The sequence below is a fragment of the Phocoena sinus genome, chromosome 9, assembly GCF_008692025.1.
Source record: "Phocoena sinus isolate mPhoSin1 chromosome 9, mPhoSin1.pri, whole genome shotgun sequence".
NCBI lineage: Eukaryota > Metazoa > Chordata > Mammalia > Artiodactyla > Phocoenidae > Phocoena > Phocoena sinus.
In genome coordinates, this window is record NC_045771.1 from 97,345,062 (window position 1) to 97,371,917 (window position 26,856).

A 26,856-nucleotide genomic window follows, 5' to 3' on the forward strand; every position below is an offset into this window, starting at 1 on the left:
ACCGTGGCCTCCATGACCACAGGGACATGTCGGTTCTTTCCTCTCGATTGTGTCCTCAGGCCCAGCCTTGTAGGAACGTGTTCCCCAAACGTCTCTCGGCAGGGATCCATCGGCCGCAGCACCGATTGATACGTCGGCTCAGATGGGGGTGGGCTGTGCCCTCTGCCCTCCCCCGCGTCTCCTCTTGGGGATGCAGGGCCCCAAACCAGCGCCAGAGATGGGGTGACTGCTCCTGCTGGGCCAGCATGTCTCCCCGAGCATCACAGAACTCCGCCCGTTGGCTGAAATCCAGCCCTACAGCTCTGACGCAGCCCCTGTCCGCCCAGCCCGCAGGCCCTGCTCAGGTCGCTTCGTGGCCGCCCTGATGGAGAGATGTGCTGGCTTAGCCCCCAGTACTCACAAATGAGCTGGCCAAGCAAACCACGTTCCCCAAGAGAAAACGGTGCAGGTCTGCTCACCCCCTCCCCACAGCCAGTGTGGCAACGCTGCTCGCCTGTCTCCCGGGCCTATTCTTCACAGCATCTCTGGGACCGACGTGGCAGTGGCCTCTGCGGCCTGCAGGTGGACACCACCTGCCTGGAGAGCGGCCCATTCCAGCTAGCCCACCCTCCAGGGACCTCTGGGGGGCCGCTCCCGGGGCCCTCGTCACCCTGCTCTCGCCCTGGTCTCCCGGCTGAGACCACGGCCTTGGAGGACATGAGGCCGCCTGGCCAGTCATGAGGTCCTGCCTCCCTTCTGCCTGCCATTTACATCGTGCCGTCTTCCTCGTGGGGCCTTTTTTTCATATTCTGAACAACTCAGAAAGTCACTTTTGTGGTCAGAATTGTTCCCAAGTGGCATTCCAGACGCTGGCCGGGTCCTGGACGTTATTCTCATGGTTCTGGGCTCTGCTGTCACCTCAGATGTGCCCCTCCCCCCTCCTCCCCTCCCCCCTCGCCCCCTCCCTGGGACAGCCAGCCTTCTCACGGGCCCCCGTAAGCATCCCTCATGAGCCATATTGCTTTTCAGGGTTTTTAAAAATGGGCTCTAAATATTTTGAACTTTTTGCTTTCCCAGGTTTGAAAAAGACCCCTCCTTTTCCCCACAAACTCCAAAATAAAGATCCCACTTCTTCCTCAGAGGAATCTCCAGCCTTCTCGGTTAGAAAAAGGTTCAGAAAAGCAACTCCTGCCCTGCTTCCTCTTCCTCTAGAGACGTGACACGTTGGAAATTCATCACTCGCTCAGCTTTGAGCAGACGGCCCCGGGCAGGCCACTGGAAGGGTGGCTGACGCATTTGGCGGGGGCCAGGCCTGCACGCTGGCCGGGAAGGTGCCCACCACCACGGCCGGGCGTCTAGGGCTCCAGCCTCAGCAGAGCCCAGGCCCCTTTCACTGGGGGTCCTGGGGGAACACCCTCCCAGGGCGGGAGAAAGCCTTCACTCCATCTGCCACAGTTCCTGACGATGCCCCTGGGAGACCCACCCACGTGGGCATCCATGTCACTCTCTCAGGCCATCCCGCCTGAAGGCTAATCACCGACACAAAGGTCAAAAGCACGCTTCCAGGGTCCAGGACTCCCGGGAAAAGGGGCAGCCTGAGGTGCGGGTTTAACGAGTGAGGCCAGCTGGAAGGGATCCCCAAGAGTGTCCCTCGCTCCCTCTCGCCCCCCTGGTAGTCTGGCTATGAGCAAGGTGGAGTCTGTGAGAGGAAACTAGGCATTTGTGGGTGGGGCCCCAAACGCCAGGAGAGCCCCCACAAGGGAGGCCCAGGCAGGAAGGTCAGGATGCCGGCCATCCGGGCAGGCAGGAGGGAGCCACAGAATTGGGGAGTGGGGGCGGGGGCATAAGCAGTCATCGGAGAAGATGAGGTTGGAGGCAGGTGAGAGTGGGCAAGGGAGGAGCTCCGAGGACACAGGTGTTGGGGGGACGGGGCATGCGTGGGGGACGTGGCAGGGGAGGGAGTGTGGCCGTCGGGCATATGGGGAAGAGGCGGGCACTGGGGGCTCCCAGCCAAGAGCAGGGCTCTGCTGTGGGCCACGTCCCCCTCCAGCGAGACCACCAACCACAGAGCGCGGAAGGCTGCCAGGCCCTGGGCCGTGCCCAGCGGTGGGTGCTGAGAACCGAGGAGCCCTGGCAGGATGCTCCAGGCGGGGGTGGGATGAGGACGGTGAAGGCAAGCGCCCCCCGAGGCGCCCCGCTACCGCTGGAAGGCAGCCCCCCTGGCCCCAGCGCTGCCCTGGCTGCGGGCCCTGGGGCCCGACCTGGGGGCAGCCGCTGGGGACCTCCTCTCCTGTCCTGCCCTGACAGATGTCAGGACCCCGGGTCTGGGGCTCTGGCTCCACCCAGCAGGCAGGCACGCATACTTGGGACATTCTCGCCCAAGCATCTCAGAGCAGCAGGAGGTGCGTCTGTTCCACTTTCTACTTTTCTTGTAAGCAGGAAATCAAAATGGAGTCTTCCTGCTCTCGGAGGGAACGGGTCGTTCCCAGGCTGCTGTGCAAAATGAAAGCCCTTCCTCAAGGAGCCTCAGAAAAGCAGCCAGTGCCCTGACACTCCAGCTCACCCCAGCTCCAGCACCCCACGCCAGCGCCCGCCAGGCCCCCAGCCTCCTGCTGCCCAGCTCTGTGGGCGCCCGGGTGACACCAGGGACCCACTCACATATTCTCACGGGGACCCAGGCTGTCACCGACGGGCAAGGTTGCCTGGGGGTGCAGAAGCAAGTCACAAAAAGCTACTTGTTAAAATAACGTTCATTTTCTTGATTAGAAAAGGAATACATATTCATTAAAGAAAAATTTTAAAATAGACGAAGAAGATTAAAAAATTTAAAAGCATCCGTAACTCCACCGCCTAGAGAGGGCCACTGTCGGCCTCTTTTCTTTTTCTTTTAAACGCGTGTGTCCTTGGGAGCTGGGCGGGCCGGGCTGGGCGGGCCGGGATTGGTGGCCCGCAGCCATCTCCAAGCTGAGATGCACTGTCAGGAGTGACACACCTGTCACGGGTCGGGGTGGCATCTGGCCCACAGCACGGGCCAGAGCAGGTCACGGGGGGCCTGCCCTTCTGGGGGAAGGGCCCTGCTATCTCCCAGCGGCTGCACTGCAGATGGTATCTCTGAGAAGGTCGGTCCCCTTCGACCACCATGAGGGCTGACCAAGTCCAAGGGAAGGGCAGGACGATGCCCACCGCCATGCTCTGTCTGCTCTCCCCCCACCAGCTACCCCAAGGAGAGCCCCTCCGTGGGCCAGTTCCCACCCACCCCAGGGGAGATGGGGCAGGCGTCCGCCAGGCGGGCAGCCTGACACTTCTGCCCAGTGGACCGTCGGCCCGGGCCATGTCAGGGACAATGTGCATGAGAGCAGATGTGGGCCAGAAGGGCAGGAGCCAGGCTTAGAGAGGGAAGGCCAGGCAGGAGAAGAGGGACCAGGACGGTGTGAGGGCTCTGCACCCACCTGGCGTCTGCCTCGCTGTAGTACTCTCTCGCCACGATGTCCTCAAAGAGCTCCCCGCCGGTGACCCTGTGGGAAAAGCACACGGAGGCCGCCCTGTCACCTCCATCACTACCTGCTCGTCACCACCGCCGGCAGCACCGCCATCTTCACCTCCACAGCCACCAGTCCCACCGTCCTCACCACCACCGCCTCCGCCCCGTCTCCAGCGTCACCAGGGACTGACAGCTTACCAAACGCTTACTCACAGAGGGCGGTACTTCACATTTTAGCCTTCACGCCCCCTCCATGACACTGGCACTCTTAAGCTCAGAAAACTGAGTCTCGATGATCTCAGGGACTTTCCCAGAGTTTGCGCTCAGGCAGCCCCGGAGTCTGAGCCAGGCCTCTTCACTGTTACCCAGGCCCTGTGACTAATTCCGGTTCTCCCTTGTCAAACCCCCCAAGGCCAGGGATGCGGCCCACACACAGGGCACAGGGGCAGAAGAGACGGTGCCTGGAGCTGGCCTCCCTGGTGGGCGAGGGCACGACGTGTTCAAAGCCCCACTTCCAGAAGGACAGTGGGACCTCTGTCCACACACCCTCTTGCCATCTGTCGCTTGCCAGAATGACTAGATCCCCTGGGCTGGGAAATGTGGGCGTGGACAGCAAGGTGAAAAGCAGGGCTGAGGGACGGATGCACGGGGAAGCAGGGAGGAGCCATCCCTGGGTCCGCCCAAGCCCTTCACTCCACCGGCAAGCCCTGAGTCCACCGGAAGTCTCCATCTAGGGCTTTTGTACCCCTGTGTGGTCCAGAGTCTCCCTCCTGTGTCCTGTGGGGACACCGAGGGACACTCCCTCCACAGCCACACCCTCTCTCCACCTGCAGCTGCGCTGGCCTCGTGCACTGTGATCTCTCCATTTGCATCTCAGTTCCCATTAGTTCTCGAAGTTGGGGCTTGGGTTGGCTTCATTTTGTGCCCAGCACTCAGCGACCACAGGCATGGGCCCTGCTGGACAGTGGCCCCGGCATGGGCGGGCTCTCTCTTAGTGTTAGAGAAACACAAAAACGAGGATGCACTGGGTGTTGGCATGCTCCCACTTGAGGATAGATGCTGGCCCTCAGATCCTGTCAGGCTCCCAACAAGCCTGGGACTTGGGGGAGCTTTTAGGGTCCCACTCTGCCACCCGCGGAGGCTCAGGCTCAGAGCAGGTGACCGCCCGAGGGAGCAGAGCCTCATGCGTCTGCGTGCACACGTGTGTGTGTGAAGCGGGAGGATGAGGTTCTACGTCCAGCCCAAGGGAGTGGGACTCACTGCTTCTCTCTCTGCACACACAGCTCACAGGTCAGGCTCTCCAGACCCTGAGTCCAAGCATAGGGCAGAGGGGGAAAGGCCACAGGTATTGCTCGGGGCTGTAGCAGGGGCACAGGGAGCCCCCCCAGGAGGCTCCACCTGGGGCTGGGGACAGGCCCTCTGGGTCCTTGCATCCACAGGAGGCTTCAGTCTGTGCATCTGGGGCCTTGTGGTCCACAGCTGTAGGTCAGGGAGTTGGCTGCAGGGGGCTGGCGTCTCGAGCTGGCCGGGAAGGGCCTGGTCTGGAGGCCAGTGTTCTCCCTTTCCTCAGGCTCCGGCCAGACAGCATGGCTAGCTCTGGGCTGCAGCCACAGCCCCTGGGAGAGCCCTCTCCTCTGTTCCCAGGCCTGGTCCCCAAAGCCAAGTGACATTCTGAGGCATGGGGAGTGGGGAAACCTGTCAATCTCCAAATCCACAGAGCCCCCAAACTGCCAAAGGGCCTGGGCCTTCCTGAAGGTGAGGCCAACCCAGGCCAGAAACGTCTCCCCAATTCTGGGGCTACAGAGTGGCAGAGGGGATGCAGAGTGGCACAGGAAGGCTGTGCGCAGGGTGGGGGGCATCTCCACGCCTCCAGTCCTACCCTTCCCTCAGCAGCCCCCCGCGCAGGCCTTCCCTGCCCCCCCCCAAACAGCTGCCTGAGGCCTAGGGCTGTCCTGGATGCTGCAGAGTGGGAGTTTCAACAGGCCTGGGGGCCACAGAGGTTTGGGGGGAGGATGTGCAAGGCCCAGGTCCCCCCTTCTCGTCACCCTCTCCAAAAACACCAGCCAGTTTCCTCTCTCCAGCCCTGCTCAGAGCCTCTCCCCACACCTGCCTGTTGTGTGGGGCAGCAGATTCAAGACCCTCTCACACGCGTGCACGCACTCACATGCACGAGTGTGCACACACGTACACACACACACACACCATTCTCTCCCACCTTGTCCACTCCTGAGTCTCACATACCCACCCACCTGTCGGCCACCAGGGGCCCGTACATGGCCACCCTCCAGCCCGGGGGCCTCTGTATTTCCTGGAAAAGAGGCTGGTGGAACTGGGTGGGTCTGGGGTCCCACGGGGGTGACAGCAAGCTTGCCACCTCCACAGGGGCCAGGCGACAGACGTTTCAGGGCACAGCCTCGGCCCAGCAGCGGCAGCTGTGTCACAGGTCGGCCCTGGTCACCCGGCTGGTGACTTGAAGTGGTGTCTTGTGGGACACAGGGGGACCGAGAGGTGGCCCAGCTCCTGCAGGCCTCTCCTGGCCAAAGGACCCCGCGTGGGCCAGGGGTTCAGGCCTCCACGCCCCCACGGCCGAGGCATCTGTCGTTTGAGGGAGGAGCTTCCCATGGAGACGCGCCCTGCCCCCATGGCCACAGCCCCCAGGCTGGGCTTCGTGGAGGCCACACAGAGCCACCCCAAAGCTACAGCCCCTGCCCACCCCAGGGTCCCGAGCTGTGCTGACTCACGGACAGCTAAATATAGCAGCACTCAGCCGGAGCTGTCGGGAAGTGAGGGGATGAGATCACCGCTTCTAAATCCAGCAGGAAGTGAGAGGCAGCAAAGGCCCCAGACGCTCTCACTTAGCGCCACACACGCATGCATGCGTGCACACACATACCCATGTGTATCCACTCCAAGTCACGTGTGCATGTGTACACACGCACGCGGCACCCCATAAATCATATGCACGTGTACACAGACACGCACATGTGGGCGCACACATGCACCCATGGACATGCACACACACACCACACACATACATGTGCTCCTGTAATCACGCTCACATGCGTGCACACGCGGAAACCCACACGTGCGCACTCGTAACACACAGGCACTCTTGTGCACGCCCCCACAAATCACACGCACCCGGGCCCATTCATCAACATACACAAATGCATCCACGCAATCATAAACCCAGAGGCACTCCTGCACACACATGCACACACGCAAATGCTCACGCCAGCCGGTGGGTCCCAGCCAGGGGAAGGAAGGGGAAGGAAGACCGAGGGCCCGTTCCTCTGGGGGTCCTGCCCTCCCTCCCTCCCCTCCGCCCCAGCCTCCAGCAGGCCCTTCTGTGTGGGGGAGGGGACCAGCCGGGCAGTCCCATCCCCCTGGGACTCTGTGCGCCAGCGCACAGCCAACCAGCTAAGAGCAGAGCCGAGGGAGGCTGGCCCACGCGGCTGGGGGCGAGGCTACCCAGGAGGCGGAGGACTGCCCACAAGGGCTGGGGAGACCAAGGGTCCCAGCCCAGCCCAACGCTGGGAGCAGATGAGAGCACAAGTCCCTAGGCTCCGGCACTTACAGATCGAAGACCAGGTAGTGGAAGCCTTCCTCGGAGATGCTGTCGTGGAGACGCACTGTGGGGATGGGAGAGGCCGTGAGCGTGGGAAGCAGCCCGGGGCCTACCCACACCGCCCAGCCCGCCTCCGACCCGTCCAGTCCCATGGCCAGTAGCACAAGCGCTCCAAGGAGGAGGGCCGAGGCCTGGGGCCTCCCCCACAGCCCGGGTTGGGCAGGGCCCGGGGGATGCTGCAGGCAGAGCCCGAGCGATGAGCGTAGGCCCTGCAGGCCGGCCGGCCCCAGGCCAGCATCCAAGGGCCTCAGGGGTGTGGTCTTGCCTTTCTTTTCCTCTGCCGGAGGGAGACCCTGACCCCTCTCAGCCCCCGCTGGGTCCCCTGCTCCCAGACGCAGCAGGGATGGGGCTAGCGGTGCAGGGATGAAGGCCCACACCACCAGGTCTGGAAAGGAGCTGTCCAGGGACTTCATGGGAGAGGAGTGCGGAGGGCGCCATCGCCAGCCTCTCGGGCCAGGCTGAGGGGGCAGGGACCCCCGGGCAGAGGACCACCTGCCCAGGGCCCCGTGCGGCATCACTTCCAAAGGTCAGACCCTGAGCTCCCATTCCAGAAGTGGCATGGTCGGTAGGATGGCGCCACGCCACACACGTGCTCTCTGCTTTAGTGCGTTTTCTTCACTCCCTGAGCCTGGAACAAGGGCCCGGCCAGAGCCATGCTGGTTAGGAGTTGATGAATGAATGAATGAGGGAATGAATGAATGAGTGAACAGCGAAGTGGATGTCAGCACAAAGAACACAAGCCCAGTGCCTCCTTTTCCTCGAGGTGAAGACGCGCCCGGCACTCAACAGCAGGTATTTCTAGGAACGGCTCATTTGGACACTGCCCCCCACGTGACGGATCCTGCCTCCTGTGTCAGGAGCCCGCAGTATGCTCATCCCGAGAAGTTACAGGTGCACAGAGAGGGTAAGTTACTGGCTGAGGGTCACACAGCTCACACAAGGCCAAAGCAGCAGTGTGGACGGGGGCTCGGAGCCCCCACAGAGCTGCTGCTCCACCAGCCTCGGCCCACTCTGCCCCTCAGCTCCTTAGGCCTCACTCCCCCCACCACGAGGGATAGGGCCACCAGCACCAACAGGGTAAAGAGCAGAGCTTCTCCCGGGGCCCACAGCCCCTCACTCACGCCCTCGAAGCTGCCCTAGCTCCCAGCTTGGCGGCCAGCATCCCCCCTCTCCCAGCTCCGGGCTTCCCAAGGGCTCCGCCAGCAGCGTCCTCACACCAGGAAACCCAATCTGACCTCGGGCCACGGCCTGGCCCCCGGGGGGCAGGCCCCTGACACAAGCAGTCAGGGCATCTGGTCACCAAGGAGAAGGGGCATGGGTGGCTCCGGGGGCGCCTCGGCTCACACGTCTGCTTCTCTCACCATCCCCCGCTCCCATCCCTCGCTGTGATCTCTGCTCAAGGGCCTGGCGTCCAGCCTCACCCCACCCAGGTGCGCCCGGACCCCGACTCCATCCGGGCGGGTCTGCAACTCCCTAACACACAGCAGACCCCCAGCTCACTGCGACCTCCTCGAGGCCCCTCTTGCAAAATCCCTGAGGGACCAAAAGCCCTCCCCCTGCTGACTCCTTTCTGCGGGGGGCCCAGCACATCGGCCCCTCCGAGCAGCCTCCCCTGGAACTCCAAGCAAAGAAAGGCCTGGGGTGGAGGGGCGGCATGGAGGGGAGAGGTCCACCCTCCACCACCCCGCCATACCCCTGCAGACAGCGACCCAGAGGAACCCCCCCCCCCCCACCGTGGGGCCTTTCTCTCCTCCCATGCAGGGGAATCCCCCTTCCCCAGGGGAGCCTCAGGGGTCCATAAGTCTGGGGTGCTGCTGGGCCTTCCTCCTGGCGGAGGCCACCCTGCCCGCAGGCCCCGCCCCGCAAGCAGGTGAGAGGGGCTCAGGTTCCCAGGTCCTGCTGGCAGGGCCCTCGGCCTCGCCCTGGGAGACACTGGGGGTTCTGCATGGGAGTCAAGGCCACGTGGGCATTAGACACTCTTTTTAGTTAAACAGTTTTAACATTTAAAAAATAGTTATGCATTACTTTAATGGTTTAGAAGAAAACCTACCTAGCACATCAGACCCGTGATTTCACAGGCAGTACTAAGTCAAGAAAGGAATTGTCATAGAATCTATTTTACTTAAATAACAGTAAGTAAATAACACCGCGGGTGGCATACAGAGGCGGCAGATAAAGTCCCAGTAATACCTAAAAGAGTCTGGCCTGGGAGCACCGGGTTAGGGGGACAAGGGGGTCGGGGGAGCCCAAGGATGCACGTCCTGCTGCTGGGGCCACAGCTCCTCCAGGGACAGGACCCCGAGTCCCAGGCCAGGGGGCTCTTGGTGGGGGGTCCTTCTGCCCTTCCAAAGCTGTGCCTGAACCCCTCCCTGGTCCCTTGTGCTGTGAGGGAGGACAGGGCCCTGTGACCTATCATATGATGGGCTTTGGGAAGGAAGAGCTGGGGAGCGACAGCATGGGCCCTGAGCGTTTGGAGACTGGAAACCTTTCACCTTCCCCTCCTGCACTGGCCTCCTCACCTCGGCAGGAAGTCCTCGCAGGGCCATTGTCCCCCGTGGTGCCCACCCGCCCAGCTCCTGGCTGGACCATACTGCAAGGGAAGGCAGTTCCAGCCCCAGAAACCAGGAGGTGGGAATTTGCCATCAATGAGCCGGGCCCAGGAGAGAAAGGGTCAGTGTGCAGAGAGGAGGCTGACGGGGGGCTGAGGGGAAGCTGGAGGGAAGCCAGAGAGAGGCTAAAGGGAGGCTGAGGGGAAGCTGGAAGGAGGCTGAGGGAAGGCTGGAGAGAGGCTGAGGGAGGCTGAGGGAGGCTGAGGGGAGGCTGGAAGGAGGCTGAGGGAGGCTGAGGGGAGGCTGGAGGGAGGCTGGGGGCTGCCTTCTGAGTCAAGGCCGATGGGCTCTGCTCACCGCCCGATGGGGCCCATTCTAACAAGGCTGTGGAAGATTCTGCCTGCCACGGGCGCTGCTTAATCTCTGTCACCCACAGTCCCTGGGGGCAGTGTGGGAAGTCTGGGACACCCTCACGTGCTGAGCAACAACCTCTTGAGGTGGCTACAGCCCACCAGTGAGGTGAGGGTGGAGGCAGCCTTGCCCTCAGCCGAGTCTCCCGCTGGCACGGGGTAGGTGTCCGTAAATATGCGCTGACGAGGGGATTCCTGAGACCCCGGGTGGAGGGAGCCAAGCTCACGCACAGTCGAGTACAGCGCAGACGTGTCTGTGGAGGGCATGGCCCACAGCAGTGCCCTTGCGGGTCATGCCCGTCCCCAGACGCCCGGGCCTGCTTCCCAGGACGGGCCCGCACTGCCAAGGCCGGCCCACACCTGTCTCCTCTGCCCAGGTGCCACCTGGTCTCTGAACAGAAACTAAAGCCCCTTGGAGGGGAGCTTCCACCCGGGGGCCTGACTCCGGGTACCAGCTCCTAATGGCACAGCCCAGCCAGCAGCCAGCAGCCACCACGTGCCGTCGTGCTGATCGGAAGAAGCATTCACACCCTCTGCTGGGCCTCCTTTAAGAGGGGAGCTTGGCTCCTTCACTCTCGTGTGTGGCCTCCAGACAAACAGAATAAGGCAGGGTGACAGCCTGACCCCTCCCAGACTGGATCACAACTTCAAAAATTAAACACAGAACCACCATATGGTCCAAGAATCCACTGTGAGGTATACCCGCAAAGGACCAAAAGCAGAGACTTGGACACCCATGTTCATGGCGGCATTAGTCACGATAGCTAACAGGCCGAGTTCCATTGATGGATGAAGACATAAACACGATGTGGAATATACACACAGTGGAATATTATTCAGCCTTAAAAAGGAAGGAAATTCTGACACCTGCTACAACACGGATGGCCCTTGAGGACATTAGGCTCAGTGAAATACAGCCCAAATGCTGTATGGTCCCCACATGGATGAGGTTCCCAGGGTGTCAAATTCATAGAGACAGAAAGTAGAATGGTGGGTGCCAGGCGCTGGGGGCAGTGGGGGCGGGGTAGTGTTTAATGAATGCAGAGTTTCCCCTGGGGTGATGAAAAAGTTTTGAGTACAGATGAGGGCGATGGTTACGTAACGTCGCGAATATACTTAATGCCACTGAACTGTACAGTTAAAAACAGTTAAACTGATAAATATTGTTACGTATGTTTTACCACAATTTGGGGAAGGAAAAGCACCGTGTTCCTTGTTCTCCTTCCCTCTCCATCTCTGTCTGTCTCTCTGTCTCTGTCTGTCTGTCTCAATCTCTGTCTCGGCCTCTCTCTGTCTCTCTTTTTCTTTCTGTCTGTCTCTGTCTCTGTCTGTCTCTGGAGCCCTGGGCAGGGCCAGCTCATGGCCAAGCCACCTGTGTAGCTGCCCCAGGCCCCAGGCTCAAGAGGGCCCTGACCTGCTGTTGCTGTTTTGAAATTCATAATAATTTTTGAAAAAAGTCCCCACATTTTCATTTTGCACCGATCCCACCAATTAGGTGGCTGCCCCAATCACCCAGCTGAACTGCTCTTGAATCCACAGAAACAGAGAAAATCAACGCTTGTTGGTTGCGTTTTGGGGTACTTAGTTGCCAAGCCTGGACGACTGACACACTTGTGAAACATGCCTAGTCCACAAACAAGGAGACCGTGCCTCAAAGCAGTTCAGTGACTGCTGTGGCTTTTGAGGGGAAAGGTGGGGTCCGAATCCAGATCTCTGAGCTCTGAACCTCAGGACACTGCCTCGGAAAGGAGGGCTTTCACAGCTCACGCCCGGCTCACCAGGGGAACCCTCTCGGGTCCTCACAGTGGGCTCCCTGTGAGGAAGGTAGCAGCATCTCCACTTTCCAGACGGGCAAACTGAGGATCCTCCCCTGCCCACGCCCTGAGCACAACTGCTTCCTGAGTGAGCCAGGACAGGAAGGGGAGCCCCTCCCAGAACCACCCCCCCGCCTCTATCTGAACGTGGCCCTGCTTCCTCTCCCGGGGGTGAGGGGCTGGGAACACTTCTGTTCAGAGATGGGGCTGGGTAGACACAGGCCACGGAGCAAGGGGCTCCCCTCACCTCCCCCAAAAGTCTCCCCCACTACCCACTCCTCAGAGAGCCCCTCCTGAGTCTACAGAGAATGTTCAGCTGAACCCCACAGTCTCAGCTCTGCCTCCCCTGTGTTCTAGAATAAACCCCCTAGGCGGACTCCAGAGACCACTCAGAACGCACCCAGAACCACACGGGGTATGCAGGCAGGGCAGGGGGGCTTCTTGTTGAAGAATTGGCCCCGAACACCAACCCAAGAACACCTGGGTCTTCTCCCTAGTAAGAGGATTCCTGAAAATCACTCAGAATGGGGGACCCACACTTGATGGGCCCTCAGCGGACACAGGGGAGGGAGCTGGCATGGGAAGGGGTGTGGGTAGAGCTGGCGGTGCAGTGACACCAGCCAGGAGCACCAAGAGAGAGAGGGTCTTCGGGCACCTGGACCTGGACGGGCAGAGGGGCAACAGCTCTTTTGCCAAACGTGCCCCAGCCCAGTGAAGAGGGGGCTGGGGTCCCTGTGGACACCCACCTCAGAATCACCCATCAGGCTGGCTCAGATTCCGATTCCTGGGCCCGCTCTAGGCCTCCGAGCCAGGCTTTCCCGGGGGCAGGTCAGGAATCTGCGCACCGTGATTCCAACAGTCTCAGCCTTGAGAGTCCGTGGTTAGAAAGAGTATGGGCCCAGGCACGAGGGGCGGCAGCAGCCCTGGGGCCGACACCAAGGGCACCCCCCCCACCCCGAAACGGGAGATCTGCCTTGCCCTGCACCTTGCGCCCGGGCTGGGCCAGCTGCAGAAGAGCCAGCGGCCTGGAGGGGCCACAGCCAGGGAGGCAGCAGCTCCCACAACCAGCTCCGAGGACCCCGAGCCCCCCTGCGGCCCTCCTGGCCCCGCGGCCGAGGCCCTGCCCTGGGAGTGGCACGGACGTGGCTGCTAAGCACAGCCTGGAGTCCCTTTTAGACAGAGTCCTGGGCGCCATCCCGGCACGACTGAGTCAGCGCACGGGCAAAAGTGCCCAGGAATCCTCCCTGATGAGCTCCCTGGGTGCCTCTGAGAACGTTGGCCCGCCCTCCCCCCGTGCCACCCGGCTGCTTCCCGGTGTGGTCAAGGGCTGGGTCCTGGGTTCCTCAGGAGTCCCTAAAGGGACCAGAGGTGCAGAAGGACAGGCAGCTGCGCTGCGCGGACAGGGGCCGCTCACGGCTGAGGCGGGCAGGCGGAGGCTGACAGGCCCCGGGAGATCTGCACCAGCTTCCGGGGTCTGGGGTCCCAGCAGCTCCTACGCTTGTGTCTGAACTGAGTCCCTACTCAGTCTGGGGTTTCAGAAGGAAGGGGCCTACCGTGGGCAGGGCACCCACACTCCCTGAGGCTAAGACCTGGGCTCCTGGGGCTCCACGTGCCCCCAAGGGGCAGCTGATCCCCACCCCAGATGGCAGTTCCAGGGGCCCCGGGCTGGGGGGACGGCAGAGGTTCTCCAGAATCAGACCTCAGACCTCAGGCCTCAGGCCTCAGATGTCAGGCTGGGGCTGTGCCTGGTGTGGTCTTCGGTTTCCAAACTTTTTTCTCTGTAATCAGGCCGTCTTGTGGCTTTTCTGAAGCCATGGAACGTGAGGCCCCTGTGTGTTTTCACCAGAATCATGGATCAGACTTACAGAGTGGTGGGCAGGAACCCGTCCAGGAGGAGTCCAGCCTTGACCTCCCCCAGAGGGTTGCCCCAAAGTCCCTGCAGGAATCCCTCCGGGTCAGGAGGAGGAGATGTTTCCAGGGGCCTGAGGGTGGGATACTTCAATGGAGAAGGAAAGGGATGGACGCCTTTGGGGTCCCCCTGCTGGCTGTATGGGAGAGCTGGGACCCCTACCCTGAGGGCTACTCACCGATGTTGGAATGCTTCAGAAGACGGCAGATTCGAGCCTCTCTCTCCAGCTTCTGGTGATCTGGGGACAAAAAGGGACACGGTATCACCTTGTGGCCCTGCAGCCAGTGACACCCTGTGCCCCTCGACTGCATGCTGGACAGGCTGCCAGCCACGAGACTCACGGCCGGGAGGACCTGGCCACCACCTCCCTCAGTGCCCACCCGGGTGACCGCTGCCTGCCCAGGGGACACGTCACGTTGTGCCCCCCACCCCCACCCCGATCCCTGGCTGGCAGTGTTGGGCTGGAAGGGGCTGCCCAGTGCCTGGGGTGAGAGGCCCATGGGAGATGGGAGCGGTGCTCACTCGGGGCCAAACGTTTCCCCAGGTGATTCAGGAAGAGAAAATGCCATCTCTCAGCAACAGAACGGACAGCAGCAATTCAATCCTTCACTAATTTGTCCTAATTCCAGACTCTGCAGAGCTTTCTGCTGAGGCCTAATTTGCTCTTCAGAAGCGGCTGAGGGGCTGGCAGAGCAGGGCTGTCGGCCTGCTGGGGGCGTCCAACCAGCGCTGCGGGTCAGCATGGGCCTGGGCCGGCCTCTGGCTGGACATCTGGGCAAAGGATGCTCGACCTGACCCCTACCCCTACGCACAAACCTACAAAACACAGGCCTGAATTTTGACGGGCCCTGGTGTTCATTGCAACGTCAGCAGGAAGAGAGTCAAAGCCTGAGAGAGAAGTCACCCCGGGTAAGACTGTTGCTGGTCCCTTCCCGCCTCCAGCCCTGTGTCCCTGCACCCATCCCCAAGAGGCACAGGACCTCAGTTCCAGAGGCCACGCCCCCCAAGGACCAGGCAACTTATCAGCCAGAAATTTTCTCTTTCAAACAGAGGTGCCAGGAGGATTTTAAAAGCTGTTGGAGATTGTCACAGTAAAAAACTAAAAAAAACACATTTCCACTGAGAGGAGAAGGCAGAAATAAATCACACAACAGAATACACCCATCAACGTGTGCACATCACCCCAACCTCCCAATGTGAGGCCAAGTGGAAAAAGCCGCTCACGGAGGAGGACCCAAACCGCGCTTCGTTCACATGGAGGCCGACACGCACGGCACCGGGCACACGAGTGGCCGGACAGTGAAGAAAGGTGGGGATTCAGGATGGCAGCTGCTCCAGGGCGGAAAGTGACTGGGGAGGGGGTGCTCGGGGCCTAGGACCCCCCCGCCCCGCCACTGCTTGCACTGAGCCCTTCACTGCAGGGGCCTGGGGAGGACATTAATACACCAGACAAGACCACAGGACCACCTGATTCACCAGGGAACGCCTGACAACCCTCACTAGCGGGACACAATTAATGTGCTAATTACAAAATGTCCTCAGAAGCAGTAAAGCCACCCGGCAGGCCTCCTCGGACCTGCCAGCCCATCCCTGCCTCTGCCTGGGGGGAAAGGACCCAGCCACCAACAGGTCCTCCGGCAGGAAGGGAGCCCGCTGGCTAGTGTGTGGTCAGCTCTCCCTGGGCCATGTGACAAAGGCTGGGAGAATCAGGACAGTCCTGAACACAGACATACCTGTAAACACACATGTGCCTCTCCTGAACGGGAAAGTCATGCCTGCAGACAGGAATCTCTCTGGGAACACCTGGGGCATCCAGCTGGCTCTCCCTCCTCTCAGGATGGGCACTCAAGCCCCCCGGAGATGCTAACACCTCCCTGAGCTGCCCACCCGGCTCCCATCTGTCTTGCCAGGCCCCTTGGCCCTGGGAGGGCTCTGGCAGAACCGCAGGGCAGGGGCTGGGCGTTCGGGACAGACCCTCGCGCCCTCCCTTGCTCCCTCCCTCACTCCTTCACCTCCACATCCAACACAGCAAGCACTCTTGTGGCCCATCCTGCCGGGGCGGGGCGGGGCGCGGGGGAAGGGTGGGCGGGGCAGCTACAGCAGCATCAGGCAAGATGCAGCCCAAGAGTCACCATTAGGAGGGAGAAGTGGAAAGCAGCCGCAAAAGAACACGAGCGGGGTGGCTTTCACTTTTCCGTCTGTATGAAGCTCCGAAACAGGCAACACTAAGCATAACCAGGTGGGGGGCGGATGGCTTTCCGTGTATGTGAGGCCCACTCTAGAGAAGAGCAGGGGAATGGTTCTCACAACATCCAGGACCACAGCTCGCTGGCAGGGTGGAATTAGGAGGGCTGGATGTGCACGGTTGTGGGTTGTTTTGTTCTTTCAGGGTGTTTCTTTTTATCATTCTGAACATTTTTCAAACTTAAAGTTGCAAGAAGAGTACAGAGTACTATTGGACCGCACTTCTATATAATCTCTGTCCTTCCTATACATACACTTACCTCCTCTGAAGCATGTGAAGGTAAGCCCCGCATTTGGTGTCCTTTTACCAGGTAACACTCGGTGTGTTTCATAAGAACAAGGACGTTCTCTTACATAATCTCGGGGCAGTTACCCCGCTCACCAAATCCAGTGCACATACGATACTCAATCTAACCCACAGTCTACGTTCCAATCTTGTTCCTGTCCCCATAATGTCAGAGCGGATTCCTCCTGATGTGGACGGCACCTGAGCAGCTTACCCTCATGCAGATGGGGCCAGAGGAAGGCTGAGGTCAGAGAGAGACAGGAGGCTATGAGGCGGTGGGAGCAGGGGTAGTTTTCTCTGGAAAAACTGCCTGATTGCAGTCATAGATAAAAACCAGGAGAAAAATCCATGTGGGACTCCATCTTTGGAAAGCAGATAACAAACAACTATATCTTTTTACTGAATCTTGTCACCAAGGACAGAGAGCCTCATCCAAAAAATCTGGACCTACTCCGAGGCATGTTCGGGGGGATAAATTATTTGTTTGGGGTCAAGAAGAGACACCATTACTCAGCCATAAAAAGAAACGAAATTGAACTATTGGTAGTGAGGTGGATGGACCTAGAGTCTGTCATACAGAGTGAAGTAAGTCAGAAAGAGAAAAATAAATACCGTAAGCTAACGCATATATATATATATTACTATAACACATACTAAAAAAAAAAAGTTTCCGATGAACCTAGGGGCAGGACAGGAATAAAGATGCAGATGTAGAGAATGGACTTGAGGACACGGGGAGGGGGAAGGAGAAGCTGGGACAAAGTGAGAGAGTGGCATGGACATATACACACTACCAAATGTGAAACAGATAGCTAGTGGGAAGCAGCCGCATAGCACAGGGAGATCAGCTCGGTGCTTTGTGACCACCTAGAGGGGTGGGATAGGGAGGGGATATGGGGATATATGTATACGTATAGCTGATTCGCTTTGTTATACAGCAGAAACTAACACATCATTGTAAAGCAATTCTACTCCAATAAAGATGTTAAAAAAAAAAAAAAAGAAGAAGAAGAGACACCAGGCTGCCCAGCCCAGGTGCTGGTGTCCACCCCATGGCCACGCAGGTCACTGACACTCCCGGCTGTCCCCTTTCCATATTGGGCCCAGCAGCACTCAGCCAGAGAGCAGCTCTGAAACTCTACATCACAACACGTGGTCCAAGCTGGTAAGAGTCCAAGTGTGTACATCATATCAAGATAGTAACTGCTTCACTCTGGGTGGCAGAATTACGGGTAATTTTTATTCTTTATATTTTTTCCCCAACTTGGACAACAATCTTGTGTTACTTTTATCATAGGGAAAAATATTGGGTTTTTTTAGAAGTTTGATCCTGTCTCCAGTGAGCACAAAGCCACTAGTTAAATATGATGAGGGTGTGTCATAAAACCCGCTATGGTAACAGTTGCCCTGGAATTAAAAATCTAAGCTGATATTCCATGACCTCAGATGGGAACCAGAAGCCACAAGAAGGGGCTGGAGGAGGAGGCTGTCCCTCTCCAGCCCAGGAGGCCCATCGCGGGCCCAGCAAGTGGCCATGTGAGGAAGAATCCAGCATCCTAACTCTGCCCGCATCCTATGATTTTCTTTCTACAAAGTTGAGGCATCACCTCTGAATGTCCAAATGAACATCATAAAACCCACCATAGACATGGTGGGTTTAATTTAACCCAGTCTGGTTGGCAGGAAGTGTGTCCTGGCTCTAAACCACCAGTGGGAACCTGGGAGGACACCTCCACCCCACCGCGTCCCCCAGCGGACAGCAGGACGTGGGACCAGCCAGCAACCCCGAGCAAGCCCTGTGACCTCTCAGAACTGCCGCACCTACTCATCCCTGCCAGCCTCTCTCCTTCCCGGGGCCCTGGCCCCAGGGACCTGCCTGGACTCATAAGACCACGGCAGTGACCACGAAGCAGGCCCGTGGAGAGAATGCAGTCAAAAGGCTGCCCACCCCAGCCAGGACCCATCAGCACCCCGGGCACCCCAGCCCAGTACCCCCTCCTGATGGAGGTCCCAAGAGTCCTCCTGCGCAGCCAGACCCTGCCCTGCCCACCGCAGTGATGGGCAGGCAGCGGGTGACCCCAGGAGGGGCCAACCAGGCACCTGCCAGGGCTGTGGAGGCCACGGTGCCTCGAGCCCAGCCAAGAGGCTCGAAAGGGCCCTCCCAGGGCTGTGGGCTGGTGCCCTGAGGGTCCGGGTGCCCGGAGCTGCCCTGAGGCCCAGGCACCTGTTCCTCATGGCCCTGCTACCACGTCGGCTGGCGTTTTGTTACGGAACATTGGGACGTGTCTCGGAACGTGAGCCACACCTGTGCAGGTTTGAACACAAGGACGCATGAGCCCCGAGAACCCACCACTGACACCCCCGTGCATCCTGTCCCCAGGTGGCGTTGGGCCCCCTTTCCAGGGTCGGTCCCTGCATCACCCCTCACGTGCCCTGCCTCTGGGGTCTGAGGGCGACCTCTGAAATAGGACATGGAAAAACGGGGAGCCAGGGAATGAGGGCACAAGCTAAGCTCCCCGCCAGCCTCCAGAACCCCACCCTGTCAAGGCGAGACCTCCCCACCCTCCTCCCCGCCACAGACCCAAGGCCAGCACTGACCGTGTCCCGGGGACCCATGGGACACTGGTCCTGGGTCCCAAGGAGCAAGTGCAGCAGTGTCGTGATCCCTGAGGACAGCAGAGTCGGGGTGTGGGGGATGGTGCTGCCTGAAGGAGACTCAAGGGGGGACGCCGGAGTGGGGTTTTGGAGGAGCTTGCCATTCATGGGGGCACAGACTCGGTTCTCACACCCCCTCTAATGTGAAGCTCTAGGGAACTCCTGAGTTCAGCCATCTCTTAAATGCTCTGGTGCCTGACGGATCCACACCCCACATGGAGACCAGCCTAAGTGCCTGCGGGCCTGTAGCCAAAAAGCGACTGTCTTGCGTCTGGGGCAACCTGACGTGCACGCGACACTTACACCTGCTCCCGCGAGGGGGCCGGCAGAGGCAGAAACAAGCTATTTATTTCTCCTAGCAGAGAAACACCCCATCGATAAAACACAGCATTCACTTATACTCTATAAAAGCGCTTATCAAACAAAACAAATGCACTTTACTCAAAGACACCAGCGACACTGGACCTGCCATCACCAGCTGTCACCCGCCTGAGCTCCTGTCACAGTCCCTGAGGCTCCAGACCCTCAGCTCTGTGGCCCATGCCCCAGCAACGCGGGACCTGGAAGCTTCTGGGTGATTCTGCCTTGATCTCTGCGCAGGCCCACCCTGCACTCTGGGGGTCCCCGAGGTGTGGCGCCGGGTAACCCGGGAAAGGAGGTGGCCCCGTGCAGCCCTGCACGCCTCACACTGGGTGCACACCCCACACAGGATGGCAGTTCCCAGACCCCAGGAGCCCCCAGGAGGCGGGGAGGGGCCCGCTTGGGGTTGTCACTGTGCCGTGGCTGGCACCCGCCACTGCGAAGGGGATGGGTCAGGGGACCCCAAGGGGCAGGAAGAGACAGGCGCTGCCACGCGTGACCACAGGGGGGCGCTGTCCACTCACTGTAAGCGTTAACTTTGACTTCAATAACTCCCCGTGGAATGGCATAGAGAGACTCAAAGCGGCTCTTCCCTGCCACGAACTAACTCATCAATAGGGCGAGTCCTCCCAGGCAGGGACCCCCAGGTGGGGGCAGCCAGAGCTGAGTCAAGAATGAAGAGGTAGCAGCTGAGGGCAGGGCGGGAGATGCCGCCCTTGGAGGTGGGAGAGGATGTCCGTGGGCCCTGCTGCACCCTGCAGGGTAGGGCGCACCGCAGGGTCGAGAAACAGGCACCCAGAGGAGCTCAGAGTCCCCGAGGCTGGTGGCCTCCCTCACAGCCCCCCAGTGACAGCCGCCTTCCCAGCCGCCATCTGCTCCCTAGCTGTGGGTGACTCACAGCAGAGCGGGGCGGTTGGGGGGTGAGAGGAGTCAGGAGAAGGGCAACGGAGGGACGTGGGTGGGCGCCTGGCCCCTCGCCAGCTGCCACGAGCGGCAGCAGTGCCGTCACCGGCAGAAGGACACCCGCGAGGCGCCGGGCACGGGCAGAGGAAGGACAGGGCGGCGGGGGGAAGACAGGAGGCCCAGCCGTGAGGAGGGGCTGCCACCCTCTCCCCGGGGCTCGGCCTAGGACAAGTGCGGCCACGTCCCGGGAAGTCAGGAGTAAGGACAGGTCAGGCTGGACCGAACATGAAACCCCGCGTGAAAAGCCCACACCGCCTGGCACATGGAGGGGTTCAGGAACGCTCTCTCCTCCCCGATGCCTACTGGACCCCCCTAGCCCCTGGGGCTGGGCGGGCTGTGTTCACTGGGGAGACCCCACCTGCACAAGGGTCTCCGCGGACTTCTGCAGTTCCCCCACTGCCCACCCTGGCTGGAGGATGACCTGGCCAGGGAGAGCTGGGGACGAGGGGATGGCAGAGGGCTCTGTTGGGGTCCTGGCCTGGGACATGGGAGGCTGGGACACGTCAGGGAACCGGCTGGAGATCGTGGGCCACCATGGCTGCTGCCCAGGACACTCCGCCAAATTCAGCAGCTCCTGGACACCGAGTCAGCAGGGATCCGAGCTTCAGGTTGGGGTCAGGCCCCCACCCCGGGGTCACCATCCATTTCTGCACTGAAGCATAGACGCCCACCCCTTGTGGCCAAGGCCCCAGGGGAGAAGGATGCCCACAGCGAAGGGGTGGACAGGCTGCGGGGTGTGGGAGTGTGCGTGTGGCCAGGCCCCAGAGGGTGACATGTCTACAGAATCACCTTCCTGAACATGCAGCATGGGGGTGCGGGTGCGGCTGGAGGACGGCAGCTGTGGGGAGTCCAGGCAGCAGCCCCTGCCCTTGGCTGCCTCGCCTGTCCTCACCCGGGTGGGTGTGACCAAAGGCCAGGGGTCCTGCGCCAAGCCAGAGACAGTGCCGCCCCTCCCCGGGGGGGGAGGTCAGATGCCCACGCTGCCCACCTCAGGAGGTCCGAGGAGAGCCATAGCCTGCAGGGCTGGGGGCAGCTCCCACGTCCCATCCTGGCTGTCCAGCTGTTGGCTCCACAGGGTGGGGGGCTGCCCAGGCTCCTGTTCCTTCCAGTCTCACCCAGCAGTGAACCCAAACCAACGTCGTCAAGCTGGGGTGTGGCAGGCTCACCTATGGGCCGGGCTTGGGTGGCCACGGGGACACTGGACACAGGGCCCTGAACGGGACCAAGCCTTGTTCTCTGAGTCTGTTTCCCATGTGTGAAAAGGGTTGGGGGGTGTTCCCAGGGAGAGGCCACGGAAGAGAGGAAACCCCAGCTGCCGGCCTCTCCCCACTGCCTGCACACAGAGCTGGGCACCTGGCCTGTCATCCTCGCTGTTGTTCTCACTTCCCTCTTCCAGCCTCTGTCCAACACGACACTCAGGACCCCAGCAGTTGTCTCCTCTCCAGGGGCTTCTATTCTTCCAAAAGGAGGTGGGGGTCCGCAGCTGCATTGGACAAGGGCAAGGACCTGTTGTCCCCAGGTGACCCGCACCACTGGGCCCCGGGATGCGTCATCCGGGGTTCCCTCCTCTCCTTGCCACCTGTCTCCACCGCCTACACCATCGGATGGCACAGAGAGCTTTCTAGACTCTTCAGAGGCTCACAGATATCCACACCCCACTTCATGCGGGCTCACGGTAATCACTGCCCAGCATCAACTCCTTCACTCAACGTGTCCCAAAGCTGTCGGGGTCCAGGGGAACAGAGCGCGGGAACACGGGCCAGAAGCTCTTGTGGTTCCAAGCTGCCGAGTCAGACTCTGATAGGACATCCTGGACATTCACAGCAGCCAGCAGGGTCCACAACAGCACCCACAGCACCCTCCCGCCTGCGCACCTCACCCTACCACCTACAGTCCTGCCCTCAGGGTCCCAGGGAGGGGGTGAGCAGGCCTGGGGGTGGGTGGACCAGGGCAGACAGAGGCCAGTTCAAGTGTAAGCCACCTGCACCTGCTGACCCTGGAGGCTCCGACCTCAGCTTCAGCCCCTTTCTGGGTGCAGAAGGGACAGACGGCAGGAGAAGACAGGACTTCCGGGAAGGACATCCCCAAGCCAGGGCCTCGGTGGCTCTCGCCTCCCGACAGGGCCCAGGGGGCTGGTGGGAGCGACCCCAGGGGTAGCGCAGGGTCCTGCAGCGGGGCCTGACCATCCGGTCACCGTCAAGGGGTACAAGCTGGTTCAGGAGCTGGAGGAAGGTCACAGGGGGGGCGTTGCCCTGGGACCCTGGTCGCTCCTCTGCTCCAGAGCACAAGAGCGTCTGCGGGTGGCCTCGGATTAGCCTCTGCTGTCTGCTCTTCGGCTCTTCACAGGCCCCACAACCTGCCCAGGGCTCCCCACGACATAGGGCTGTTATTAACATCGCCTCCAACTTTCAGATGGAGGACGCGGCACAGGAAGGCCGTGGGGTAGGGCATCGGAGCTGGGCCACCAGCCAGGGGGGCTGGCGTGGAGGCCTCAGCCATCCTATGGTCTTTCTCCTGGGGCTTCTCAAGCCTTCAACGGGCTAACATGCTTGACCCCAGCCTCCTCACCCAGGGAGCATCTAGGGCCCTGGGGGCATCCCATCCTGCTCTGCATCCAGCACTGGGGTCCCCAGGAAGGTCTAGTCACGCTTCAGGCCCTGGCGGGCACTGGCAAAGCCATGATTATGAAAAGAGCAGCTCCCATGGTAGTTTCCTGTGTGTGTTTTCTTTTTAAAAGGCGGCACATAACCAGCCATGATGACACCAGCGTCACCTGGCAGCCACACAGCCCAGGGAGGGCACCTGTGTGGGTCCTGCAGCTGTCACTGCCTCGTTGGGACAAAGAAAGGGCCCTTGAGGGGCACGGACAAGCTGCCAGGTGTATGGGAGCTGGGCCAGCGACCTACCGCTCCCCACACTGCAGCGCTGAGGCCTCTGAGCTGTTAGCTGGCCACGTGGTCCCCAGAGCCCTCCCTCTGCGGTCCCCGTGGCCCTTCAGCTGCTCCTCCATGGGAACAGATTCGCCCTCTTCAGGCTCAGAGCCGTCATCACCCAACACGGGGCACAGCTCAGCTTTGAAACAGACGTGGCATTTCATGACGTAAGGCCTGGCACTGAGGCCCCGTGTGATGTGCTGCCCTGATGTCTGGTGAAACCGGGAGGGCCCGAATGGCCTAGCTGTAGGCTCCCCAGCCCGCTCACCCAGCCAAGCGGCCCTCCTCCCAGGCAGACCAGGAGCAGAGCAGACCTATCCCCAAGTGGTGGCCTCGGTCCCCTGCCAGCAAGGAATTATTCAAACAAGCAACCGCATCCCCCTGGGGCAGCCAGGGGCACCCCGCTCTCTGGTCACCTGCTCACTCTGCCCCGAGTGCACCCGAAGTGGCCTGCGTGACGTGCAGTGTCCTCCCCGGGCCCTGAGCCTGTGTGACACAGACTGCTGTCCATCTCAGCTGTCCGGGGTCCCCATCCTGTGTTTGGTCATGCCCACGACCCTAGGGCGGGCTCCCACGCTGACTGATAGGCAAAAAGGAGTTGATGTGAATAAAAATGAGTATCCTCTCGAGTCCTCAGTTTTGTCAACTGTAAAATGGGACAGTGTCACCCTCCAGTACAGTAGGGCATGGTGACAGCAGGAGCCCACCAGTGGCCTCCTCCTTTCCTTCTTCCTTCCCCAGCCCCAGTGCAATACGTCCTATGCCGGGGGTGGGGGTCTCATCACAGCCCACCCCAAGATAGCGCCCGCGACACTGTCACAGCACGGCGTGCTTTCCAGGCTAGGGCATGGCCTCCAGAGGGTGCAGGGCTTATTCTGTCAGGGTCCTACTCAGACTCAGCAAGGCCTCTGGGACGCCTCCCTCCCACCAGCCTCCTCCTTCCATCTGTAGTTACTGGTGGCCCAGACCACCACCTCCCAAAAGACCCCTCCTCCAGCTCAGTTCTTGAGTTGAAAGCGCTCTGCTCCCCCGACCCCTTCATCATGTTCGTTAGGGACCTACTGTGCGCAAAGCACAGCCTTGGGCTCAGGGAGGGAGACCAAGAGGCCCCTGTGCCCTGCCCCGCCCCACCCCCCCCCCCCCCCCCCCCCGGAGCTGGGAGACAGGCTGTGTGGAGACAGAGAGCCAGCCTACTGGGAGCCGGGGGCTGCTGTGCTGACTAAGAGGGCGGGTCCTCAAGCCTGTGGCTGCCCCTCTGACCCTACGCTCACCTCCAGGGGGGCCCTTGGTGCATGTGGGGTGCACAGGGCTGCCGGTAAGGACCCCTCCAGATTTGGGGAATAACAGGAATGGCTGATAAAACAACCCCACAGGGGCCCAGGAGTTTGTGGAGATTTCCTCCCAGTAACCCTGGACCAGTCCACCTTTTAGGCGCTGCCACCTCCCCACCCTCTCTTGACCCTCTACAGCTCAATGGGGTGGGCACCGCTGTGGCCTGAGTTCACGGAGCATCGCTATCAGGCCCCCCCAGCCCGTGGGACTCAGGGTTCACAGAGGCAGCCGTGCCCCAGAAACAGACACACCCCAGAACCAGGGAACAGGGCCACGGAGCTGCCATATTCTCCTCCTCACAGGTGAGGCCACCAAGCACACGGAGGGGCTGTCCACCAGGACCCCTGCCCACACAGCCTGGCCTCCACCCCCTTTCTCCTCTCCTGTCTTCACCCCAGTTTGAGGAAGTTTTGACTTAGCCTGTTTGAATAATCAATTAATGACAAAGATCTCTTCTCTCAACAACTCTGTTTGGCATTGCCTGATAAAACACAAAACGACCAGTTAAATCTGAAGTTCAGGTAAGCAACAAGTTTTTTTTCATATAAATATGTCCCAAGTTCAGATAAATAATTTTCTAATACAAGTATGTCCCATGCAGTTTGGGACGTATTTGTCTTCAAAGATTTTTCACAGCCTATCTGAAATTCAAATTACTTCTAAATCTGGCCACCGCAGCCGGTTCCCTCATTGCTCCCCCATCCTCCCCCTGGCATGGGACTGGGGGAGGGTCCCCCCTGCCCACAGGGGCCCCCAACTTTCCCTCTTCCTCCCTCCCCACCTGCAGGTGGGTGCCCCAACTCCGCAAAAGCCCAAGTCCTGGCAACAGAACCCGGGAGGGATGGGTCTGTCCAGTTAAAGACTGAGCCTGGGGCCAAGAAAGGGACCCTCCTACTCCACCCACCTTCCGGGTCCCTAGGAAGACCCCTCCCACTGCCCAGGGTCCCCTGGAGCCCCGATTCGAGAGCAGCGTCGATCAAAAGCTGGCTGGGGGTTTGGGACATACTTATTCTAAAAAAATATTGTTTATCTGATATTGGGACGTTATACGGTGAGGCCCTGACTCCGCCCCTGGGGCGCTAGGAGCTGCCAGGGAGGGGCAGGGTCGGGGCCGCGGAATAGGCGGGAAGGGTGCCCAGGCTGGGGAGGGGTGACCGAGGGGAGAGGGGGAGGGGAGGGGAGAGGAGCCCAGCGCCCGCGGCGCATGCTCAGCCGACCCTGCAATGCGGCGCCGCGTCCTCCGGTAACCCAGTTCCGCGGATTCCCCGGCGCTTGTTATCCTCTGACTCGGTCGTCTTCCCTTTTGTGGGTCGCGGGGGGCCAACAGGAAAGCGGCAGCGCCGGCTGCAGCAGGAAAGCCCCCGGTTCCTGCTGGGCGAAGGCTTCCGGGCAGGTTTGGCCGGGGTGCAGGCTCAGCCCCAGAGCCCCTAGAGGCCAGACAGCTCCGCCCTGTCACAGCTCCGGCAGGGGTGCCCCCCAAGGCAGAAGGGGCCACACAGGCCCTGCGGAGGGGGTGGCCCCGGGTGAAGGTAGCTGGGGGTAAACTGGGCATCAGCCTGGGGGCGGGAGGAGGCTCAGAAGTGAGCCCCAGATCTCAACGTATGTGGCCTGTCTCCTCACCTGTGCGCTGAGTCCCTCACCTGTGTGGTGAATCCCTAACCCGACCCGTGAGCCCCACCTATGCAATCAGCCTCCCACCTGTGAGGTCAGCACCACCTGTGAGGTCAGCTCCCCATCTGTGAGGTCAGCCCCCCACCTTTTAAATCAGACTCCCACCTGTGAGATCAGGCCCCTACCTGTGAGGTCAGCCCCCCACCTTTGAAATAAGACCCCCACCTGTGAGATCAGGCCCCTACCTGTGAGGTCAGCCCCCCACGTGTGAGGTCAGCCCCCCACCTGGGAGGTCAGCCTCCCACCTTTGAGATCAGCCCCCTACCTGTGAGATCAGCCCCATACCTGCGAGGTCAGCCCCCCACCTTTGAAATCAGACCCCTACCTGTGAGATCAGGCCCCTACCTGTGAGGTCAGCCCCCCACGTGTGAGGTCAGCCCCCCACCTGTGAGGTCAGCCTCCCACCTTTGAGATCAGCCCCCTACCTGTGAGATCAGCCCCATACCTGCGAGGTCAGCCCCCCACCTTTGAAATCAGACCCCTACCTGTGAGATCAGGCCCCTACCTGTGAGGTCAGTCCCCCACGTGTGAGGTCAGCCCCCCACGTGTGAGGTCAGCCTCCCACCTTTGAAATCAGACCCCCACCTGTGAGATCAGGCCCCTACCTGTGAGGTCAGCCCCCCACGTGTGAGGTCAGCCCCC

At 60.7% G+C, this 26,856-nt stretch overlaps 1 protein-coding gene across 1 annotated transcript in view; it reads right to left on the reverse strand.

The window, feature by feature from the left end:
• Positions 1-26,856, reverse strand: part of CAMK2B (calcium/calmodulin dependent protein kinase II beta) — a 96,019-nt gene that overhangs the window by 28,728 nt on the left and 40,435 nt on the right. Inside the window, exons 4-6 of the mRNA XM_032643632.1 lie at positions 13,949-14,008; positions 7,038-7,092; positions 3,429-3,494 (exon numbers count right to left, since the gene is read on the reverse strand). Coding sequence (XP_032499523.1) covers positions 3,429-3,494; positions 7,038-7,092; positions 13,949-14,008 — 181 coding nt within the window. The remainder of the gene's footprint in view (positions 1-3,428; positions 3,495-7,037; positions 7,093-13,948; positions 14,009-26,856) is intronic.